The sequence below is a fragment of the Lynx rufus genome, unplaced genomic scaffold, assembly GCF_022079265.1.
Source record: "Lynx rufus isolate CCGP_SWC_20201006 ecotype Redwood Valley unplaced genomic scaffold, mLynRuf1.p SCAF_16, whole genome shotgun sequence".
Lineage (NCBI taxonomy): Eukaryota > Metazoa > Chordata > Mammalia > Carnivora > Felidae > Lynx > Lynx rufus.
Window position 1 is genome coordinate 10543534 of NW_025814830.1, and position 23756 is coordinate 10567289.

At 55.1% G+C, this 23756-nt stretch overlaps 1 protein-coding gene across 1 annotated transcript in view; it reads left to right on the forward strand.

Annotated features, from left to right (window-relative positions):
- The window catches only part of FCGBP (Fc gamma binding protein), a 40120-nt gene that overhangs the window by 9409 nt on the left and 6955 nt on the right, over positions 1–23756 (forward strand). The window contains exons 5-17 of the mRNA XM_047078051.1: positions 2031–2635; positions 4812–5379; positions 9405–9997; positions 12269–12860; positions 13001–13200; positions 14568–14709; positions 15977–16314; positions 17318–17891; positions 18251–18867; positions 19298–19841; positions 20863–21434; positions 21756–22329; positions 23285–23484. Of these exons, the coding sequence (XP_046934007.1) occupies positions 2031–2635; positions 4812–5379; positions 9405–9997; positions 12269–12860; positions 13001–13200; positions 14568–14709; positions 15977–16314; positions 17318–17891; positions 18251–18867; positions 19298–19841; positions 20863–21434; positions 21756–22329; positions 23285–23484 (6119 nt within the window). The remainder of the gene's footprint in view (positions 1–2030; positions 2636–4811; positions 5380–9404; positions 9998–12268; positions 12861–13000; positions 13201–14567; positions 14710–15976; positions 16315–17317; positions 17892–18250; positions 18868–19297; positions 19842–20862; positions 21435–21755; positions 22330–23284; positions 23485–23756) is intronic.

Consider the following 23756-nt stretch of genomic DNA (forward strand, 5'->3'; position numbering starts at 1 on the left):
TCTGTTCAATGTCTGAGCACTTCGTGTGGTTCAGCCTGAAGCCGGACCATGCCAGGAACACAGGGATGGCCGAGATGGCCACACGGTGCCCGCGGTGAGCCCGAGGTTGGGGCAGACACATCACTAGCCGGTGACAGTCCCAAGCGGTCCCTGTTGGGCTCGGGGAGGCACAGGCAGAGTGGCCAGGGCCAGCACAGGGGAATTCCAGGGTGGGCACGGGAGACCAGGAAAGCTTCTCAACTCAGCCTGGCAGGGTCAAGGAGAATTTCCCAGAGGAAGGGATGCCTGATTGGAAGCCTGTGGGAGGAACTCAACTAGGCAGATAAAGGGGGAGCAGGAAGTGGGTTTGGGAATGAGAGAGGGGCATGTGCGGAAGTCGGCATGAGACGTAGTCCTCAGAGTCCCGAAGCAGAAATGTGAACATCTCTTCATTTGCATTCCTTTCGAGGCTCCCCGATGCCCTCTGGGTAAAGTCCGGGCGTCCATCCACTTAATGATTCATTCACTCACTCATTTACTCAACGGGCATTCCCTGAGCCCCTCTGTGGCCCCATCCCTCCTCTGGCAATGGGCACAGTGGGGGCCAGCACACACCTGTCCCTGCCCTTGGGAGGCTCCCAAGGAATTTTTCTGGAGACAGAAAGTCTAGTGTGCAGGGAAGGGGAGGTGCCCAGACCCAGGCCTAGGGCTTGAGACAGAGACTCCGAAGGAGGAGCAAGTCTGGGGGAGACACTGTGGCCATGTGGGGTTTGTCGTGGTCACTCCTATATGTCCTCACTGCCCAGTAAATGCCCACCCTCCCGAGCTCCCCAATGCCTGGTGCAGAGGAGGAACCAGTGAGTTCTTTGACCCATGCATTCATTTCTGAATGAGCGGGCATCTCCTGTGGACCAGACCCTGTCCTTTGTGCTCTGGGATTGAGGCAGATCAGATCCCTGCTCTCAGAGTTCATATTCCAGTGGGGGAGACAGACAGTAAGCAGTAAACTATGGAACGTCTTCAAAGAGCAAAAGAAATGACATTTGTGTAAGAAGAGGAAACGGGAGGCTCACGACGAGGGTGCTCAGGGAAGGCCTTTCTGAACAGGTGACATCATTGCTGAGAGCAGCAAAGGGCAATAGAGTGAGCTGAGTAACAATGATGCTGTGGGGTGTCTCTGCATAGGTTAACTTATTTACCCTTCACCACCCTGTGAGGTCGGTGCTATTATCATCTCATTTTACTGATGGGGAAACTGAGGCAGGGAGCAAATGGAGTCATTGGTCCACAATCACACAGCTTAGGAAGGGAAGACTGGGATTTGAACCCAGGCTATCCGGGCTCCAGCAGCTTTCTCTTAACCACATGCTGCACTGCCTTCGGAGGAAAGGCCAGTACAGGCATCAGAAACAGCCAGCCAGTGCAAAGGCCCTGAGGTGGGAGCGTGAAGACCTGTAAGGAAGCCTCTGTGGCTGGGACAGAATGAGCCAAAGGGAGAGGGAGAGGAGATGAGGAGGGAGGTGATGGGCGCAGGTGATGGGGAGCTTCATTGGCCAGCAGGAGGACTCTAGCCTTCCCCCTGAGATGGCACCACAAGGGGGCTCTGAGCGGGAGAGGGACGTCACAGGCATTCACAGGGTCCCTCTGGCTGTCTGTGAGAAGCAGCCTGTGGGGTAGCATGGGGGCCGGGGGAGACCAGGCAGAAGGTTGCTTGGAAGGGACTGGACCAGGGTAGGGGGTGGTGAGAGCAGGGGGCAGATTCTAGACAGATTTTTGAATATGGAGCTCACAGGACTTCCTGACAGATTGGTTGTCGGTGAATGAAGAGGGAAAAGAGTCAACTGTGTCTCTGAGGTTTGGGGTCCCAGCACCTGGAGGGATGGAAGTGCCATGCGGAGCTCTGGGGAAGGAGCAGAATGTGGGGAGGGAAGTCCCGTAGAGCGCTTTGGGCGGGGCGCCCCACCAGGAAACGAAGCCGCCAATGCATCAATGCAACACCCTTGCGCTGGCCTGACGCATCCTCCCCCGTCTCCGTCTCCGTCTCCCCGCAGCCCTGTCCTGTCCCCCCAACAGCCGCTATGAGCGGTGCGGCCCCGCCTGCCCGGCCACCTGCAACTCCGAGGCGACGCCGTCCAACTGTTCCGGGCGCCCGTGCGTGGAGGGCTGCGTGTGCCTCCCGGGCTTCGTGGCCAGCGGTGGCGGCTGCGTAGCGGCCTCCTCATGCGGCTGCATCTTCCAGGGCCGCCCGCTCGCCCCGGGCCAGCAGATATGGGCGGATGAGCTGTGCCGGCGGCGCTGTACTTGCGACGGCGCCACCCAGCAGGTGCGCTGCAGCGACACACAGGGCTGCCCGGCGGGCGAGCGCTGCCGCGTCCAGGACGGCCTCCTGGGTTGCTACCCCGACCGCTTCGGGAGCTGCCAGGCTTCCGGGGACCCGCACTACGTGAGCTTCGACGGCCGGCGCTTCGACTTCATGGGCACCTGCAACTACCTGCTGGCCGGCTCGTGCAGCCAGGCCGCGGGGCTGCCCGCCTTCCGGGTGCTGGTGGAAAACGAGCACCGGGGCAGCCAGACCGTGAGCTACACGCGTGCCGTGCGCGTGGAGGCCCGCGGAGTGAAGGTGGCGGTGCGCCGGGAGTACCCGGGGAAAGTGCTGGTGAGCGACGGGGGGGGGGGGGGGGGTCGGGGTGGTTGGGAGGCGGGCAGGAAATCCCCCTTCAGGAGTGGGGCTCTGAACCCCCGGTAGGGCTGGGGATCTGTTAAAACATCGTGTGGCCAGTGGTTAAGTCCTGGGCCCCCGAGCCAGGCGGTGCTGCCTCTCCTTGGCTGTGTGACTGTGTCTCCAAATGACTGTCTCCAGGTTTTGTCTTAGTTTTGTCTTCTGTCAGCGTGTCCACCACGCAGCAGAAGTAAGAACCAGTGATTTTCTCTTTAAAAAAAAAAAAAAAGAAGAAGATAAAAGTCGAGAGGTGGGGTTGTAAGATTCACAACTCTAGTAAATAATCATTGAACAGTTTTAGACAGTGGCCTGCGCCCTGGAGAGGAGGATGAATTGGAAATGGATGGAAAACTGAAAGAAATTTCCATGTGGCAGGCACCACCCCTAAACCCTTTATAGGCCTTAAGTCATAGTCCTCAGAACGGCCTTGCATTAAAGGAAGTTTTGCTCATAAAGCCGAGTGTTTGGCATAGAGAAACTTCTGGATAAACAAATGATTGCTATTTATGTTCCCACCTCTCTGAGTCTGGAATAATAATAGCCAATATATGACATTACCCCTAGGTGTTAAATGCTTGACATATAGTAACTCATTGAATCTCTACAACAACTCTGTGAAATAGCTGGATGAGAAAACTGAGGCACGGAAAGGCTAAGTCATCTATTCAAGGTCACAGAGCTAATAAGTCACAGCGCCACAATTTGTAACCAGGCTGTTTGGCTCCAGAGACCATACTCTTAACCACTACATCCTACTGCTGCTCTTGAGGAAAGGGATGGAACAGATAGGGACAAAAGTAGATGAAAGAGTACTCCAGGTAGAAGGAACAGTGAGTGCAAAGGCCCTGAGGCAGGAACAAACATGAGGGGTAGAGGAACAGCCTGGAGGTCCGTGGGGCTGGAATGGGGGCAGGGGGATGATGTAGGGGACAGCTGCAGTAGAGGTCTTGATTTAAAACAAAACCTGAAGGACAAGGAAGAGTGAAGAGTGGTGGTTCCGAGGAGGAGGGAGCAGCAGGTGCAAAGGTTGAGGCTGGACAGATTTTGAAGACTCAGGAGAACAGTGTGGAGCCAGTGTGGCTGCACCGGAGAGCGAGGCTGGAGAGACAGGGCAGAGAGGGTGGTAGGAGATGAGGTCAGAAAAGTGGGAACAAGCAGGGCCTGGTGGGAGAGGGGTTCTGTTTTAAGCCGAGACGTAAAGGGTGATGGGGAGGCAACCAGGCGGAGAATGGGGGCGGGCAAGAGGGTAGGAATGTCGCAAGGAGAAGGTACAGCAAAGGCCCTGAAGCTGGGCTGAGCTTGCTGACTTCAGGAGATCAAAATGGCTTCGTGGCTGCCGTCGCAGGCGTGGGGAACGGGGCAGTACTGGAGAAGAGATTGGAGAGTAGTGAGGCTCAGGTCACCTGGGGCCTTTTAAGCCACCGTAAGGGATTTGGATCAAAGCTAACACCTAACAGATGAAGTAGCGTTGGCCAAGGAAAGAGTCCTGGGGGGGGGGGTATCTAGGAGGAGGCAAGTGCGAAGGCCATGAGGTGACAGCGCACTTGATGTGTTCAGGGAGACAGCAAGGAGGCTGAGTGCGCAATGTGGTAGGTGATGCGGGTACAAAGGTGGACAGAGCCAAGGTTAAACGAGACCTTGTAGGGAAGGGGCTTGGATTTGCGCCGTCCGAAGGCTGCAGGACACGCAGCCAGGAGAGAAGTGGTCAGTGATGTTCTCTGCCAAGCGAAAAGACCCTGAAGTTGGACTAAATTGAGACAAGTGGAGGAATGGCAAGAAAGCCAGTGTGCCTGGAACATACTGAGTGGGACGGAGGGAGGGAGTAGGAGGCAGGAAGATCAGGGAGGTAATGAGGAGACAGATCCTGTAGGCTCTTGAAGGCCGTGGGTTAGGGATTTGGATTTGAGCCGATAGTTGAAGGTTGAAGAGAGGTAGATGGTGTGCCAGACCAGAGGGATAGCAAGTGCAAGGGCCCTGAGGTGGAACGAAGCAGAACGTGCTCAAGAGAACAGCAAGGAGTTGAGAGTATTTGGAGCCAAGTGAAGTGAAGTGAAGGGTGGGACACAGAACCATGAATACCCTGACCCCGTGGACCTCCTTCATCTCCACCCAGGTGGATGGCGTCCTTCAGTACTTGCCCTTCCAGGCCGCAGATGGCCAGGTGCAGGTGTTCCGCCAGGGCCAAGATGCCGTTGTGCGCACAGACTTTGGCCTGACTGTCACCTACAACTGGAACAACCGTGTGATTGCCAAGGTTCCCGGCAGCTATGCTGGGGCCCTTTGCGGGCTCTGCGGGAACTTCAACGGGAACCCAGGTGATGATCTGGCCCTGCGCGGTGGAGGCCAAGCTGCCAACGCGCTGGCCTTCGGGAACAGCTGGCAGGAGGAGACGAGGCCAGGCTGTGGGGCAACCGAGCCGGGTGACTGTCCCAAGCTGGACTCCCTAGTGGCCCAGCAGCTGCAGAGCAAGAAGGAGTGTGGGATCCTTGCCGACCCTGAGGGGCCCTTCCGGGAGTGCCACAGCAAGCTGGATCCACAGGGCACTGTGCGTGACTGCGTCTACGACCGCTGCCTGCTGCCGGGCCAGTCTGGGCCATTGTGTGATGCACTGGCCACCTATGCTGCTGCATGCCAGGCTGCCGGGGCCACCGTGCACCCCTGGAGGAGTGAGGAACTTTGCCGTGAGTACCAGGAGTGACAACTGGGGGGGCTCAGCCTTGTAAAGAGTATTGGGGGGTCTCTAGGATACCTATAGATAGGATGATCTGTAAGTATCATTAATTCACGTAACTCTGACAAAAGTATTATGAGGTGGGGACTGTGGTGATACGCATTTAACAGATGAGGAAATAGAGGCTTAGAAAGAGTTAGTTACATGCCCAGGATCACGTACAGCTGGAAAGGCGCAGTTGCAGTAAATATTTGTAAGATGACCAAAAATATCTGGTAGCCCTGCATCTAATTCCCATATGGCAGCTGTCATTCAGAGATGAGTAGCAATGCTGCCTTTAGAAGAAGCCTGGTTCTGGTCCCCTCTCCAGTTTTTCTTGGTCACCATCTGGCCTACTTCACTCATTTACAATATCTGCCTGGATGGTACACATCACATCATCTGTTGAAATACACATGATAAATACATGAATGTTACATCATTTCTTTTTCTCCTTCAACTTATATTCATTCATTCATTCATTCATTCATTCAACAAATATTTGTTGAACACCTACTATATTCCAGGAACTGAAGATATAATGGGGGAGAAAACAGGAAAAAAAATTCTTGCTCTCCCAAAGTGACCATCTAATGGTTTTTAGTTCCAGAAGAATATACCTAATGTAATATACTTATATACGTGGAAGTCTCTTTTTTAAAAAAAAATGTCTTATTAATTTTGAGAGAGAGTGTGTGCATGTGCATGAGTGGGGGGTGGGTAGAGAAAGAGAGAGAAAGAGAGAGTCCCAAGCAGGCTTAGGGCTGTCAGCATAGAGTCCGACATGGGGCTCAATCTCATGAACCATGAGATCCTAACCTAAGCCAAAATCAAGAGTTGTATGCTTAGCCAACTGAGCCACTCAGGTGCCCCAGAAAGTCTCTTTTTATTTTTTTTTTAATGTTACTTTTGAGGGAGAGAGAGAGAAAGAGTGAGAGCAGGGGAAGGGCAGAGAGAGGGAGACCCAGAATCCAAAGCAGGCTCCAGGCTCTGAGCTGTCAGCACAGAGCCTGATGTGGGACCTGAACCCACAAACCGTGAGATCATGACCTGAGCCAAAGTCAGATGCTTAACTGACTGAGCCACCCAGGTGCTCCAGAAAGTCTCTTTTTAAATCATTGCATGGGTTAGTTTTTGCTGTGTAACAAACATCCCCAAAGCTAAAAGTGGATTACAACAAATATTTATTATTTCTCATGAGTCTGTGGGCTGGGCTATTCTCCTAATCTGGGCCAGCCTAGTTTATCACTGCAGTCCTACTGACAGTTCTATGGGGGCTGGAGGGTCTACAATGGCCTGATTTTACACAGCTGGCAGTTGTTAGGCTGGTTGGTTTGGGGGACCTCATCCAGGACAGCTTACCCCTGCTCCACTTGGTTTTATCTTCCAGCCAGCTAGCACAGACTTCTTCACACAGTGGTCTCAGTGTTCCAAAGAACAGCGAGAGTGGACAAGCCCCAGTAGGCAAGCACACTTCAGGCCTCTGCTTGGCGTCACATTTGCTGTTATCCCATTGGCCAAAACCAGCACCATGGCCAAGCCAAGAAGAAGGGGTGGCTGTCATCAGTCTGTCCCAATCCCCATCATACTTCTCTGCCACAAACATATATACGTGTGAACGACATTTCATTATTTTTAGAAATTTTAAGACCATCAGACTCTAAGTGTTAAAAAAAAAAGATAGAATGAGTTATCATTGCAAATATCATTAGTACACAACTAATAAAACATATAAAACACTAATATATTAATGTCTATATAAATATATTAAAACATAAAAATATTAAACATAAAAAACAATGTATTGGAAAGGCATCTCTTAGTGAGATGGATTCAGCTTTCCACCCAATAGTTCCCTTTATTTTTTTATTTTGCTGAAATATCTTATTTATTTTTATTTTTGTATTTTAAAAATTCTAAGATTTTATTTTTTAATAAATGGAAAGACATCACATGTTCATGGATTGGAAGATTTTAAAAAAATTCTAAGATTTTATTTTTAAGCAATCTCTACACTCAGTGTGGAGTTCAAACTTAAAACACTGAGACCAAGAGTCCTATGCTCTACCAACTGAGCCAGCCAGGCACCACTTGCTGAAATATTTTAAAGCAAATTCTAGACATATGAATTTTCCCATAAATACTTCAGTAAACATCTGCAACAGATAGCACTTTTTAAGAAACATGCCACAATGCCGTTATTACCAGTAATGAAAATAACACTAATTCCTTAACATCATCTAAAATTCAGCCTAGGTTCAAATTTCCCCAATTGTCTAAATAAAAACAAAAATTGTGGGTTTTTTTTTCAGTTTATTTGAATCTGGATCCAGACCAAATCTACACACTGCATTGGGTTGGTTTTTCTTTTTTTTAAAAATTTTTTTTTCAACGTTTATTTATTTTTGGGACAGAGAGAGACAGAGCATGAATGGGGGAGGGGCAGAGAGAGAGGGAGACACAGAATCGGAAACAGGCTCCAGGCTCCGAGCCATCAGCCCAGAGCCTGACGCGGGGCTCGAACTCACGGACTGTGAGATCGTGACCTGGCTGAAGTCGGACGCTTAACCGACTGCGCCACCCAGGCGCCCCAGGGTTGGTTTTTCTTACGTGATTAAAAAAATTTTTTTTTCTAATATTTATTTTTGAGAGAGAGAGAGAGAGACAGAGAGACAGAGCATGAGTGGGGTTTGGGGGCCAGAGCCCAATGTGGGGCTTGAACCCATGAGATCATGACCTGAACCAAAGTCAGACACTCAGCTGCCTGAGCCACCCAAGCGCCCCTTTCTTAAATCATTCGTATCCTATAATAGCTCTTTTCCATTTTCTGCCTACATATTATTATGAAGTCTTTCAAACGTATAGGAAGATTGAAAGAATTTTACAGTGAATACTCATACACTTACCAGCTAGATTCTATAGTTGACCATTTTACTGTACTTGCTTTATCATATATCTGTCCCTCTATCCATTTTGTTTGTACCATTTATCTATTGGGGGAAAAAAGTCATTTGTCCTGCAGAATTTCCTATTTTCTGAATTTGGCTAGTTGCTTCTTTGTAGTGTTATTTAACTTGTCCCTCTATTCCCTGATTCTCTTATAAGCTGGTTATGAGATCTAGAACAGTGCTGTCCAATAGACCTTTGGTGATGATGGAAGTGTTCTGTCCCTGAGCTGTCCTGTATGGTTGCCACCAGTCATGTATTGAGCACTTGAACTGGGGCTAGTGTGACCAAGGAACTGAATATTTTGTTTTGTTTTGTTTTTAATTTTAGAGAGAGAGAGAGAGCTCGTGCACAAGCTTGGGAGAGAGAGAGACAGACAGACAGACAGGGAGATCCCGATGCCGGGGTCAATTCCACCACCCTGGGATCATGACCTGAGCCGAAATCAAGAGTAGGACGCTCAACTTACTGAGCCACCCAGTTGCCCCAATCTTCTATTTTTTAAATTTTAATTAACTTACACTTAAATGGCCACAAGTGACTATCATATCAACACAGAGGCTTTATTTGGCTCAGTTTTAGTTTTTTTTATTTTGTTTCAAGGAAACCACCTGTCTTATAATTTGGAGTGACTGGAGTTTGGAGATAGGACTAGGAATTATTATTCTTTTTCTCTTCAAAACACGGGCCAAATATTTTAATTTGCTACTACTATATCTCTACTAGAGAAGGAAGAAGTCAAAACCACTGCATTCACGAGTACATTGCATAGATTAAACACACACTGTACCTGCACGTATGTGTTTAAAATATGTCATTGAAGACATTACAGATAACCACAAACCACAGTTAGTTTGGAGTTGAATCTTATTTATCAGGACCAGGTTAATTGTGATATCATCTGCCCCCCCAGGAAGATCATATCATAGATTATACAGAGGGTTCCTTGCAGCTGGCCGGCTTACGTGTGAGCGCGGGAGCATGCGTGTGCCTGCGTGTGCGTCACCAGGGAGCAGGGACCCTGGATGCTCACGGCTGCTCTCCCCACAGCTCTGAGCTGCCCGCCCCACAGCCACTACGAGGCATGTTCCCGTGGCTGCCCGCTGTCCTGTGGAGACCTCCCAGTGCCTGGGGGCTGCGGCTCCGACTGCCACGAAGGCTGTGTGTGTGATGAGGGCTTCGCACTCAGTGGTGAGTCCTGCGTGCCCCTGCCCTCGTGTGGCTGCATATACCAGGGCGCCTACCACCCGCCAGGCCAGACCTTCCACCCTGGCCCGGGGTGTGATTCCCTGTGCCGCTGCCAAGAGGGCGGCCTGGTGACCTGTGAGCCCTCCACCTGTGGCCCGCATGAGGCCTGCCAGCCGTCCGGTGGCATACTGGGCTGCGTGGCCGTGGGCTCTGCCACCTGCCAAGCATCGGGAGACCCCCATTACACCACCTTCGACGGCCGCCGCTTCGACTTCATGGGCACCTGCGTGTACGTGCTGGCTCGGACCTGCGGGACCCGGCCGGGCCTGGAGTCGTTTGCCGTCCTGCAGGAGAATGTGGCCTGGGGCAATGGGAGAGTCAGCGTGACCAGGGTGATCACTGTCCAGGTGGCTAACTTCACCCTACGGCTGGAGCAAAATCAGTGGAAGGTCACGGTAAGAGCAGGGGCGGATCATGAAGGGGAGGGGTTCTGGGGTAGAGGGCGCTGGGTGGGTGGGACATGGGCAGCACTCGGTCCAGGGGCGGCGCTCACATCTGGGAGTGGATGTGGAAGGCACAGGGTTCCCGAGGAGAGGAGGTGCCGGTCAGAGCCCTGAGTGGGGAGCCAAGGAGCGAGGAGGCTTTGGGGACCTGGGACCTGCTCCCACGTGGCTCTGTTTCCCCCTCTGTCTGCTGCTTAGTCTCTCCTCTCCCTGCCTCTGACTGTCCCCTCTGAGCATCTCTCCCACCCCCTCTTCCCTTCCCCTGCACCTTCTCTGTTCCTGCCCTAGCCACCTCCCTGGTATCCTGGCCAGCGACATGATGCAATCAGAGGCTGGGCAAGTTCAGGGATGGGAAAGGTTCAAGGACACAGGACAATCTGGGGGTGACCCCCTCACCCCTCGCCAACCACCACAACAACAATAACAGTAGCTACGGTTTTTACTCCGCTGATCCCTGACTTTGTTGGCCGCTGAACACTTCACATCCACGGTGTCATTTCATCCTTGCTGCCAGAAGTACCATGATTTGCTTTATTCTTTAGAAGGGGAGGTCCCATCATTGGCCCAAAGTCCACCAGCAAAGACACAACTCGAATCCAGGACAGCACGCCAGGAGACTGCACGCTGGACCTTGGGCAACAACATGGTGCTTCTCTGACTGAGAAGCACTTGGTCTCCTATGGAAGCTGGAGGGATTCCATGCTGCCCCCCCCCCGCCCCGCTGCCCCCGAGATCTCACTAAAAGGCAGGCACATGACCCTTGTGCTCATGCAGTATGGACAATGAGGATGCTGAAAAATAGCTGACTTTTTCAGGTGCCCATATGCACTGGCCGTGCATTAGATGCTTTAATCGAGTCCCTGAGGTAGCACAGGCTCCTAGGATAGCACCTGACATATAGTTGGCTGTGAATACACATGAGTGATTGGTGTTATTTGCATCTCACTGAATCCCCCAGCTTCTCCTTGAGGTGGAAACTATTATTATACCCACTTTACAGATGAGAAAACTGAGGCACAGAATAGGTCACTTGTCCTTAACTGCTCCCTGTCCCTGCTTGGGAAGTATGGCAGGTGACTATGTTTTTGGGAGCCTCAGACAGGATTGTGTCTTCTGCCTCCTCCTCTGGTTCCTTATACTTCCAAAAGAATCCGATGCTCATCATGTCTGTATTAAGGAAGGATGAGCAAGCATGTTAATCAGGGGTGGATTTATGAGGTTCTGTTGGTGCCCAGCAGCCTTCAGTTAAAGCCACTGGTTCTTGGCTCGGGGGTCTGATGTTCATTTCCCATTAGCCTAATGTTCCACCCACTGATGCTTAAAGCAAAAAGCCTCAGCACCCACTTACTTGTCAAAATAAAATCTTCCGACCGTAGCTCGTCACAGTAGCAGATGCTCCCAGAACACCCATTCTGTGCCAGAATTTGTAAAGTACAAATATCAATTTATCTAATCCCCACAGCAACCCTCTGGACCCCACTCTGTAGATAAGGAAGCAGAAACCCAGCGAGGGGTCCTCACCTGCACAAAGTTACAGAAAGAGTAAAGGGCAGAGCTGTGTTGGAACCCAGGCCAGTGGCTCTGGAGTCCATTGCTGCGTTCTTGATCAGTAAGTGGTGAATTTAGGGGTAGCTGGTGAGCATGTTACTCCTTCAAGACCTGTACGAGCTTCCCCTGTGGCTGCTGTAACAAGTGACCACAAGCATGGTGGCTTAGAACAACGGAAATGTGTTTTCTCACTGTTGTGGAGGCCTGAAGTCCAAATTCAAGGTATTGGCAAGGCTCTAGAGGAGGATCCTTCCTTGCCTCTTCCGGCTTCTGGAGGTCCCAGGTGCTCCTTGGCTCACAGCCACCTTCCCTGTCTTTGTCTCCACGTGGCCTCTCCTCTCTATCTCCTCTTCTGGTTCTTATTATATAAGGAAACTCATCACTGGACGTAGGGCCCACCCTAATCCAGGATGATCCTGAGATCATGACCCTAAGTACATCTGCAAAGACTCTTATTCCAAATGAGGTCATATTCAGGGCTTCTGGGGGGGCATATCCTTTGGAGACCACCACTCCACCCACTACAAAGACTCGACCATGCTCCCCATTTTACAAATATGGAAACTAAGGCCCAGAGAGGTGAGGTCACACGGATCTCCAGTGTCAGGCAGGGGCTCGACGAGGGTCTGCCCTCTCAAAGTGTGCCCCTGACGCGTGGACTATCCCGCCTCCCAGGTGAACGGTGTGGACATGAGGTTTCCCGTGACGCTGGCCCAGGGCCGGGTCCGTGCCTTCCAGCACGGCTCGGACGCTGTGATTGAGACTGACTTTGGCCTGCGTGTGGCCTACGACCTCGTATACAACGTGCGGGTCACCATCCCAGGCAACTACTACCGGCAGCTGTGTGGCCTGTGTGGGGACTACAATGGTGACCCCAAGGATGACTTCCGGAAGCCAGACGGCTCACAGGCAGGCAACCCCACCGAGTTCGGCAACTCATGGGAGGAGGCGGTGCCAGGCTCTCCCTGCCTGCCGCCACCCACCTGCAAGCCCGGCGGGGACTGTAACTCGGACCTGGAGTGTAGACCTGAGCTGCAGGAGAAGTACCAGCAGGAGAAGTTCTGTGGGCTCCTCACCAGCCCCACTGGGCCGCTGGCCGCCTGCCACAAGCTGGTCGATCCCCAGGGTCCCTTGCAAGACTGCGTCTTTGACCTCTGCTTGGGCGGTGGGAACGAGAGCATTCTCTGCAGCAACATCCATGCCTACGTGAGTGCTTGCCAGGCGGCCGGAGGCCACGTTGAGTCCTGGAGGACCGAATCGTTCTGTCGTGAGTAGAGGGCAGAGAAGGGAAGAACAAGGGGCAGAGGGTGGGGAGACCGAGGCACAGAAGGGGCAGGACACTGGGCCCTGCAGCCCCTCCCTCAGAGCCCCTGGGAGGGAGCTCTGACCAGCACCCTCTGTTTGCAGCGATGAAGTGCCCCCCCAACAGCCATTATGAGCTCTGCGCAGATACCTGCTCCCTGAGCTGCTCGGCACTCAGCGCCTCCCCACTGTGCCCGGAGAGCTGTGCCGAGGGCTGCCAATGTGACTCTGGCTTCCTCAGTAACGGCCAGGCCTGCGTGCCCATCCAGCAATGTGGCTGCTATCAAAACGGCATCTACTACGAGGTAGGAAGCCGGTCATTGTGGTCAGAGCCCAGGGCCTCACGCTGGACCCCCTCCCATGGCCCGTCGCTCCACAGCCTGTCCACTCGGCCTCCTGAATGTCTCTCCCACCTGTCCCCTCCCCCCATCATGGCCCCACCGTGGTCCCGTTTGTCATCTCCCACATGCTCCCTCCATGCCCTCACTTTTGCTCCCTCTGGGTCACCTCCCTGAGGGCAGTGGGAAGACCTTTCTCAAAACAGCCATGGGTCCTGCAACTTTAAACCCTCCCCTGGCTCCCCGGGTCTAGACTGTCTCTGTGACACAGTAGGTAACTCCGTCTGCTTCCCTCTCCAACCCTCACCCAGTTACTCCTCTTTCTTTGACTTGACTGTGTGTGTGTTTGTCTGTCTGTCTCCCTCAGAAGACCACGAGCTCTGTGAGGGCAGGGCCCCTCTCTGCTGCTCTCCTCAAACAAATGGTAGTGATGATAAAAGCAAATAGGTAGATGGTGCTTCCTACATGCCGGTTACTGCTTTCAGTGCCAAATCCACAGCATATGTGCATTACACATACATATGAACTTTTTACTTATTAGGAAAATTTTCAAACATGCAAACGTTAAGAGAACAGTGTAAATCTCCATGTGCCCCTCACTCAGCTTTAGCGATAACCACATTTTCCTGATCTTGTTTTGTCTCTTATCCCCGTTTCCTCTCTAATCTGGATTATTTAAAGGAATTCCCAGGGCGACAGCGTGGCTCAGTTGGTTGAGCATCTGACTCTTGATTTCAGCCCCGGTCAGGATCTCAGGGTTGTGGTATTGAGCCCTGCGTCAGGCTCCGTGCTGAGCATGCGGCCTGCTTGAGATTCTCTCTCTTTTTCCCTCTGCCCCACTCCCCTGCTCACACACTCTCTAAGTAAAAAAAAAATAATAATAATAAAGGAACTCCCTTTTCATTTCCCCTGTACCTTATACGTATTATTAACCAAGTTATACTACCGTAGTTAGTGCTATGATTATCGACTGCTTACAGATGAAGAAACTGAGGCATAAAAGGTTAAGCAATTTGCACAGTGATACAATTTGGAAATAGCAGAATGAGGCTTCAGACCCAGGCAATTTGCTCCAGGGCCTTTGCTCTTAATTCATGTTACACCGTTTCTCATATACAGCAGACATTAAGTGGATATTTTGGAAAAACGAGTGAGTGAGTGAGTGAATGAATGAATGAATTGGACCCCAAGGCCATGCGGTGCCCTAGTTGCACAGACAAGGGGCCACTCTGCTGAAAGATGTTCCCTTGATGTCCTCTGGATCTTCTGTCCCTGGGACACTGGAGATGCCAGTTCAGCTCCCACCCTGATGGCCGTGTCCTCTGTCCTCACAGCCGAACCAGGTGGTCCTCATCGACAGGTGCCAGCAACAGTGTGTGTGCCATGCCGGAAAAGGCCTGGAATGCCAGGCCCACAGCTGCAAGCCAGGGCAGGTGTGCGAGCCTGCAGGAGGTGTCCTGAGCTGTGTCACCAAAGGTGCTGGGCTGGGGCTGGGCCCCGTGGGGCTGGGAACAGAGGATGGGGACTCTGGAGCAGCGGGAGGTGTGAACCTAGATTTTCACAGTGGGTGGCACAAAGGACTAAGGATTGAGGTCTCCAATCTGGGGGCCCCGGGGCTGGGATTCCCAGGGCTAGGGGCACAGGCCCTCCAGGCTGGGAGGTGGAGTTCTACCTTATGGTAGAATGCAGGCTTTGGGGACCCTCAGGGCTAGGTTCCCTAGGGCAGATGTCAGAGACCCTTGGCATAAGGCAAGGACAGGCAAACTTTTTCCCTAAAGGTACAGATGGTAAATATTTGAACTTGCAGGCCTTATATAGTCTCAGTCATAACTACTCAACTCTGCCACTGTGGCATGAAATCAGTCGTAGGCTATGTAAGTGAGGGGATGAGGCTCCAATAAAACCCTCTGGTATTTATAAAAACAGGCAGCTGGCTATGCCATAGTTTACTGACCACCAGTATGCAGGATTAGGCTCAGGGCTTCTAACACCATCTCCCCTTCAAGGTAGGGGAAATCGGGACCCCCAGGGACAGAGACAGAAAGCATAGTCCTGAGGTCTCAGGTAGAGACCCCATGAAGGCTGGGGTCTTAGATACAGGACCCCCCTCCAGAAGAGGATCGGGATTTATAGGGAAACAATCTCAGACATGGCCCCCCCCCCCCGATTAAGTCTAAGTCACAGAGCTGCCCCCCCCCAGGACTGGTTTCTTAGGGTGAAGGACAGAGAATAACTCCTTATAAATAGATAAATAGATAAAAATAGATAGAGAAAAGAATGGGGCCTCCAGAACTGAGACCCTTGGTGCCACTGGACAGGATAATAGGGACTCAGGTCTTGAACATGGAAAACTCTGGGGCTGTGGATGCCCTCATGGATGCCCTCAGGGCTGGCATCACAGATACTGGGACCCCTGGGGCTGGGTTCTGATGTAGGGACCCTGGAGTCTAGGTCTTGGCAGTCAGGTACTCGGGGCGTGGGTCTCAGACAGCAAACTGCAGGGCCTTGGCCTTGGATGTGAGAGCCTTTGATGGGGTCTTAGACACAGTCCACCACAGGGCCTGGATTTCAAACATGGGGGACCCCCAGGGCTTGGTCTCAGATGGGAAGCCCCTGGTGTCTGTCCTCACCTGCAGGAGCCCTTAGCCCCGGGGCGGAATCCCTGGGGCAGACCGGGGCTGAGGCTGGGGAGCAGCCGGCCTGTGCTGGGCAGCCCCACAAGTTCCTCTCTCCCTGTCTCCAGACCCGTGTCACGGTGTGACCTGTCGGCCACAGGAGACGTGCCAGGAGAAGGATGGGCAGGGTGTGTGTGTACCCAACTACGAGGCCACGTGCTGGCTGTGGGGCGACCCGCACTACCACTCCTTCGATGGCTGGGACTTCGACTTCCAGGGCACCTGCGACTATGTGCTGGCGGCCGCCGGCTGCCCGGGGGTCAGCGCCCAGGGCCTGACCCCCTTCACCGTCACCACCAAGAATGAGAACCGTGGCAACCCTGCTGTGTCCTTTGTGAGGCTCGTCACCGTGTCTGCCCTCAGCGTCAACATCTCCATCCACAAAGGCGAGATCGGCAAAGTCCGGGTAAGTCCTGCAGGATGGTCTCTTGAGCCCCCTAGTTGGGGAGAGGGGTCCTGCCAGCCACAGTTAGGAGCTGAGGGCTCTCTCTTCACCTAGGCCTGAAACAAAAGGACAGCAAAAAGCAACAATAACAACCGCAAACATCACCTCTCTGTGGGGTATTAAAGGAATCTAGCCCTTTGCTAAGGGTTTTGATGTAGGACTTCAGCGTTAGCCTTTTTAGAGACCTAGGCTTGAATCCAGTCTCCCCCTATGAGCCGTGTGATGTTGGGCAAGTGACTTTTCCTGGTGGTCCTCAGTTTCCTCACCTGTGACAGGGGGATCCAATGGCACATGATAAGTGCTCAGCTGAGGGTCTGACCCGGGTGAGAGGCCATGAATGTTTGTGAGGAGGCCCAGAGCCTCCAACGTGGAGTGAAATTCAAGGAGATGAGAGAGAGAGGGGAGGCGGTGGGGGGAGACAGGCCACCCTTCTTGCCCATGGCAATGGAATTGGAGATTAATGGCAGTTCACAGGGAGAGAGAGAGGTATGGAACAGGGTAGGCGCTCAATAAATGATGGTGAGTGTGCCAAAGAGATGTCCAGACACTCGGAGATGCACAGGAAAGAGAAAGAGTACACACACAGAGATGCAGAGAGAGTCAGTGCACGTGTGAGAGAGACACAGAGAGGGAAGGGAGATCCAGAGAGAATGAGAGATACAGAGTAAGAGAGAAACTCAGAGAAAGAGAGATCCAGAAAGAGAAATAGGTGTAGATGTAGAGAGAGGGAGAGACAACAGAGAGAGAGGAAGGGAGGGAGATGGAGATAGGGAGACCCAGAAAAAGAAGCAGAGCAGGGTTTTAGCAATGCCCACAATGTCAAGTGACCTACACCCGTGGCTCGTGAGGAAGGCCTTGGCAGCTCCCAGCCACGGCGCGGTGAGGGAGGGAGGCAGGGGGCCAGAGCTGGAGCCTCCCCGCCTCCAGTGGGCTCTGTTTGTCTCCTTCCCCCCTCAACCCCCAGGTGAACGGTGTGCTGACAGCGCTGCCTCTCTCTGTGGCCAAAGGGCGGCTCTCAGTGACCCAGGGCGCATCGAAAGCGGTGCTGGCAGCCGACTTCGGGCTTCGGGTCACCTATGACTGGGACTGGCGAGTGGAGGTGACGCTGCCTAGTAGCTATCACGGCGCCGTGTGTGGGCTCTGCGGGAACATGGACCGCAACCCCAGCAACGACCGGGTCTTCCCGAATGGCACCGTGGCCCCCTCCATACCGGTCTGGGGTGGCAGCTGGCGAGCTCCAGGCTGGGACCCGCTGTGCTGGGATGAGTGTCAGGGGTCCTGTCCAACGTGCTCTGGGGACCAGCTGGAGGAGTACAAGGGCCCTGGCTTCTGTGGGCCCCTGGCCCCTGGCGCGGGAGGCCCCTTTGCTGCCTGCCATGCCCACGTGGCTCCCGACAGCTTCTTCAAGGGCTGCATTCTGGATGTCTGTCTAGGCGGTGGGGCCCATGACATCCTCTGCCAGGCCCTGGCCGCCTATGCTGCTGCCTGCCAGGCCGCCGGGATCGTCATTAAGGACTGGAGGGAGCAGGCCGGCTGTGGTGAGTGTCCGGGGGAGCAGAGCAGGAGCTGAGGGGGGAGGGGGTCCCAGTCTTTCTGGATCTTTGTGTCTGTTTCTCTCTTTCTCTGTTTTTGCCTCAGTCTCTTGGCGCTTATCTCTGTGTCTCCCTTTGATTGTCTCTCTGTCTCTCCGTTTCTCATGCCGTCTCTCCTGGTCTCCATTTGAGTCTTCCTCTGTGTTCCTCTCTCTGTCTGTCGGTGCCTCTTGCTGTTTCTCTCAGTCCCTCCATCTGTCCCTCTTTGTCTCTCTCTGCCTCTGTCTCCTCCCCTTCCTCTGACCCCACCCCTGACAGCATTTTCTCTCTTTCTCTCCCTCCCACTCCTCCGTCCACTCCTACAGAGATGTCCTGCCCGGAGAACAGCCACTACGAGCTCTGTGGCCCACCCTGCCCAGCCAGCTGCCCGTCCCCCGCGCCCCCCACGACCCCAACGCCATGTGAGGGCCCCTGTGCCGAAGGCTGCCAGTGTGATCCAGGCTTCGTGTTGAGTGCTGACCGTTGCGTTCCCCTGGACGGTGGCTGTGGCTGCTGGGCCAACGGCACCTACCATGAAGCTGGCAGTGAGTTCTGGGCCGATGCCACCTGCTCCCAGAGGTGCCACTGCGGGCCTGGGGGTGGCTCATTGGTCTGCAAGCCTGCCAAGTGTGGGCCGGGTGAAGAATGTGCCCTGCTGCCCTCTGGCCAGCACGGCTGCCACCCTGTCAGCACAGCTGAGTGTCAGGCCTGGGGTGACCCCCATTACATCACCCTGGATGGGCACCGATTCGACTTCCAGGGCACCTGCGAGTACCTCCTGAGTGCGCCTTGCTCTGCACCACCCAAGGGTGTCGAGAACTTCACGGCCACTGTAGTCAATGAGCACCGGGGCAGCCAGGCCGTCAGCTACACTCGCAGCGTCACCCTGCACATGTACAACCACAGACTGACCCTCAGTGCCCGCTGGCCCCGACAGCTGCAGGTGAGGGGTCTGGGGCCAGAGACGAGCCCTGGGGTTGTCTGGGACAATTAGGGGTCTGCCATTCCCCTGATTACCTTTCACAGGTTAGTGGGACGTGATGGGGGGAGGGGGTTCAGAGTATAGGCCTTGGAGCAGCAGGTCTTCCCCATTTAAACTAATAAAATTAGTTTATTCTTTTAGTTTAACCTTAGTTTATTCCACTATAAAATGGGTCTAATAATAGTACCTGCCTCAGAGGGTCCTGTGAGGAGGCAGTGGCATCGTGTCTATAGAGGCTCCTCCTCCTCCTCCTCCCATCCTTATTATCACACAGTGTAGATCACATGCTCAGGGTTCCACCCCATTCCCCACCCCCCCGTAGGTAGTGGAGTCAAAATTCGAACCTGTGCCCGCGCCCTTCACGACCCCCACCCCTACCCGGTACCCACAGGTGGACGGCGAGCTCGTAGCACTGCCCTACCAGCTGGACTCGCGCCTGCGCGCTTACCTGAGTGGCGCCGACGTGGTGGTGACCGCCGCCACCGGGCTCTCTCTGGCTTTCGACGGGAACAGCTTCGTGCGCCTGCGCGTGCCGGCGGCGTACGCGGGCGCCCTTTGTGGCCTGTGCGGGAACTACAACCGGGACCCAGCCGACGACCTGCAGGCTGTGGGCGGGAACCCCGCAGGCTGGCAGGTGGGAGGTGCCGAGGGCTGCGGGGAGTGCTTGCCCGGGCCGTGCCCGCCCCAGTGCACGCCCGAGCAGCAGGAGCCCTTTGGCGGCCCGGACGCTTGCGGCGTGATCTCGGCCCCCGACGGCCCGTTGGCGCCCTGCCACCGCCTCTTGCCACCGCAGCACTACTTCAAGGCCTGCTTGCTGGATGCCTGCCAAGCCCAGGGCCATCCGGGAGGCCTCTGCCCTGCCGTGGAGGCCTACGTGGCAGCCTGCCAGGCCGCGGGGGCCACGCTCGGCGAGTGGAGGCGGCCGGATTTCTGTCGTGAGTACTGATCCATGCGTGGTCCACACAGTGGGCGTCTTCCCGCCTGCCCTCTTCACACGGCTCTCAGACAAGAGTCTTCTCCTCCGTGGGTCCTGTCAAAAGTACACCGTGGCATTTACCCACGGAAATGCACCAGGTCACATACTGCAATGGCAGACACTCAGGCACACCTGGTCAGAAACCCTAGGTGCTGGATCCTCTCCGGGATTCGTGTGCTAAGATATCCTAGTCAGATAGACTGGGGTGGTTGACCCTGTCACAGCTATTCAGCGAGGTGCCCTTGGTCAGAGAGACCTAGAGAGTTACACCTGGTCAGATGCACCTACACTGTTTCAAACACTGAAATCTGCAAGGTCAGATAGAATTGGTCTGATAACCTCAGCCAGGGACCCTTCCGGTTAGAGGCACTCGGGCAGATACTCCCAGGTAGAATCGTGACCCTGACAGAGCCCCAGGTAGATATCCACAGGCTCACGGTCAGAGAGTCCAGGGCAATTCCCCCCTCAGGCACATTTGGTCAGATTTATCCTGTCAGCTTCACCCAATCAGATATACGTGGTCAGAGTCACACTGACACCAACCTTGTCCTCTGAGACACTCCATCAGAGGCTCCAGGCCAGCCATCCACAGTGAGGTGTATTCGCACCAGAGATACGGGACACATTTGGTCCCGTAGCCCGGTCAGAGCCACCCCCCAAGATACCCACACGTTTGGTTCCAATCCCGCATATCTTGGTCAGATGTAGGTGGTCAAATTCACTTCATCTATAGAAATTTTTGATCAGGCCGACCCACGACGTGGTCAGAGAGACTTGGTCTCCACGTCCCCACACCGAATCCCCCAGTTAGATGTACTGGATCAGACACTCTGCTCAGATCCCTGGATGGATTCGTTCATGAAATATTCTCAGGCAGAACATGCAGATTCCCCTGGGCCGGTTCTCCCACTCTGTCACCCTCCCTCCCCCCCGGGCCCCTCCCTCTGCCCTCCCGGCTCATTCCCCTTTTGTCCCCACAGCCCTCCAGTGCCCTCCCCACAGCCACTACAAGCTCTGCGGTGACTCCTGCCCCGTGAGCTGCCCAAGCCTCTCTGTGCCCGACGGCTGCGTGCACACCTGCCGGGAGGGCTGCGTCTGTGATGCCGGCTTCGTGCTCAGCGGTGACACCTGTGTGCCTGTGGGCCAGTGCGGATGCCTCCACGAGGGACGCTACTACCCTCTGGGCGAGTCCTTCTACCCAGGCCCTGAGTGTGAGCGGCGCTGCGAGTGCGGGCCAGGTGGCCAAGTCACTTGCCAGCAGGGCGCGGCCTGCGGACCCTATGAGGAGTGCCGAGTGGAGGACGGTGTCCAGGCCTGTCACCCTACAGGCTGTGGCCGCTGCCTGGCCAACGGGGGCATCCACTATGTCACCCTTGATGGGCGTGTCTATGACCTTCACGGCTCCTGCTCCTACATCTTGGCCCAAGTCTGCCGCCCACAGCCTGGGGACGAGGACTTTGTCATTGTGCTTGAGAAGAACGCGGCTGGAGATCCCCAACAGCTGGTGGTTACTGTGGCTGGCCAGGTGGTGGTACTGGCACGGGGGCCGAGGGTAAGTAAGCGGACGTGGCCTTACCCTGGGGGTCTGAAGGGGACGTGGCCCCGCTCTGGGGAGGGAGGGCGGGGAGGCAGGTTCTGAGTGGGACAGGGCCCACCCTGAGGGCTTGAGGGAGATATGACCCCAGTCCAAGGGGACTAAGGGTGACACAGATCTGGAGGTCTGAAGGTGACACAGTCCCACCCTTGGGCAGTCCAAGGACATGGTACAATCCAAAGGGCCTGAGAGGGACATAGCTCCACGCCAGGAGTCTGAGGGGTCTGTCTCACTTGTGGTACTGTGAGTCCCTGACCCCTCCGTGGCCTTTCCACCCAGGTCACCGTGGATGGCGAGGCTGTGGCCCTGCCTGTGGCTGTAGGTCGTGTGCGGGTGACCGCCGAGGGCCGGAACATGGTTCTGCAGACAACCAAGGGACTGCGGCTTCTCTTTGACGGCGATGCCCATGTCCTCATATCTATCCCCAGCCCCTTCCATGGCCGGCTCTGTGGCCTCTGTGGGAACTTCAACGGCAACTGGAGCGACGACTTTGTCCTGCCCAGTGGCGCCGTGGCCCCCAGCGTGGACGCCTTTGGAGCCGGGTGGCGGGCGCCCAGCTCCTCCCAGGGCTGTGGCGAGGGCTGTGGGCCGGGCGGCTGCCCCGTGTGCTCAGCGGAGGAGACGGCGCCCTATGAGAACATCCAGGCCTGCGGTCGGGTCCGGGACCCCCAGGGCCCGTTTGCGGGCTGCCACGCGGTGCTGAACCCCTCTGAGTACTTCCGCCAGTGCGTGTACGACCTGTGTGTCCACAAAGGCAACACCACCTTCCTCTGCCGCAGCCTGGCCGCTTACATGGCAGACTGCCAGGCGTCCGGTGGGGCCGTGAAACCCTGGAGGACAGACAGCTTCTGCCGTAAGTGTCCAGGGGGGCCCCTCGGAAGACTCCAGACCAGGCTCAGGGACTCCTCCTGACCTGCTCCTGTCCTGTCTGCCTCTCAGGAGCAGTGCCTCCCTCTTGAAGCATGTCCCTCCCACACCCCCCGCCCCCAGCTTCTCCCACAGCACTCCCTGTCTGCTCCTTCCCCCCCCCCCCCCCCCCCGACTCTTTCTCAGGCTCCCTGCAGGGGCCCACGCTCCTGAAACCATAGACAGAGCTCTTTCTCAGGACTCATCCTGAACCCTTTCTGTGGGGCCCTGGGAGGGGTGGTCAGACAGACCAGTAGCTCACATAATACAGCCTGAGTCTGTGACTCACCTGGGCCCCCCAGGATGGGGGTACATTTCCTTCAAACTCCCAGGGCAGGGCTGTGTCTCCTTCATTCTCCGCAGGAAAGCACCCATATCAGGGGCTGTCATCCACCCCTGTGGCCTTAGATTTGTCCTCAGTGCTGACAGGGGACACTGTCTTCGGCCCTGACCTCTCTCCTGACTGCCAGCCTCGGGGGTCCAGTGGTTTCCTGGACACTTTCCCCTGGGTGTCCTTCGGGTCCCTCACACCTGCTGTGTTCCCATATGACATCAGCATCTCACCCCAAACCTGACCCTCCGATTCTCTGACCCCAAGTCTGCATCTCCGGACAGCCGCACCATCCATCGATTGCTCAGGCAGAGCCCAGGGGGGTCCTCACAACTCCCTGTTTTGGCCTCATCCGGGCCCTGACCTTTCTGTCCACGCCTCCCCCTGCAGCCCTGATCACACACTGCACTGGGACTATCTTTTTCACTGATATGAGCTCCATGGGGCAGGGCATGAGACCGTCTTCATAGCTGGTGTCCCCAGCATGCCAGCCCAGACCCGGTATGTGGGATGCCAAGGGCAGGGCCCGACACCCACAGGCCTGACCCTGCCCTCTCTCCTCCCTCCGCAGCGCTCCAGTGCCCTGCCCACAGCCACTACTCCACCTGCACTCGCTCCTGCCAGGGCTCCTGTGCTGCTCTCTCCGGCCTCACGGGCTGCACCAGCCGCTGCTTTGAGGGCTGCGAGTGTGACGACCGCTTCCTGCTCTCGCAGGGCACCTGCGTCCCCGTGCAGGACTGCGGCTGCACCCACGACGGCCACTACTTGCCGGTGAGCCCGGGCTGGAGGTGGGCAGGGAGGGTAGAGGAGCCCGAGGGAGACTCAGAGCTTCTCTGCCGACCGCCTCAAGGATGGGGACAGAGGAGCCACCTCCATTTCCCAGTGGGGTGACTCAATGCTGGTAAAGTGTCTTAGTTTCCTGAGGCTGCTGAGACAAAGGACCGCAAGCAACCTTGGTGGCTTCAAACCAGGGAAATTTTCTTTCTCACAGTTCTGGAGGCCAGCGTCAGAAATCAGGGTCACTGGGGCAAAATCGAGGTGCG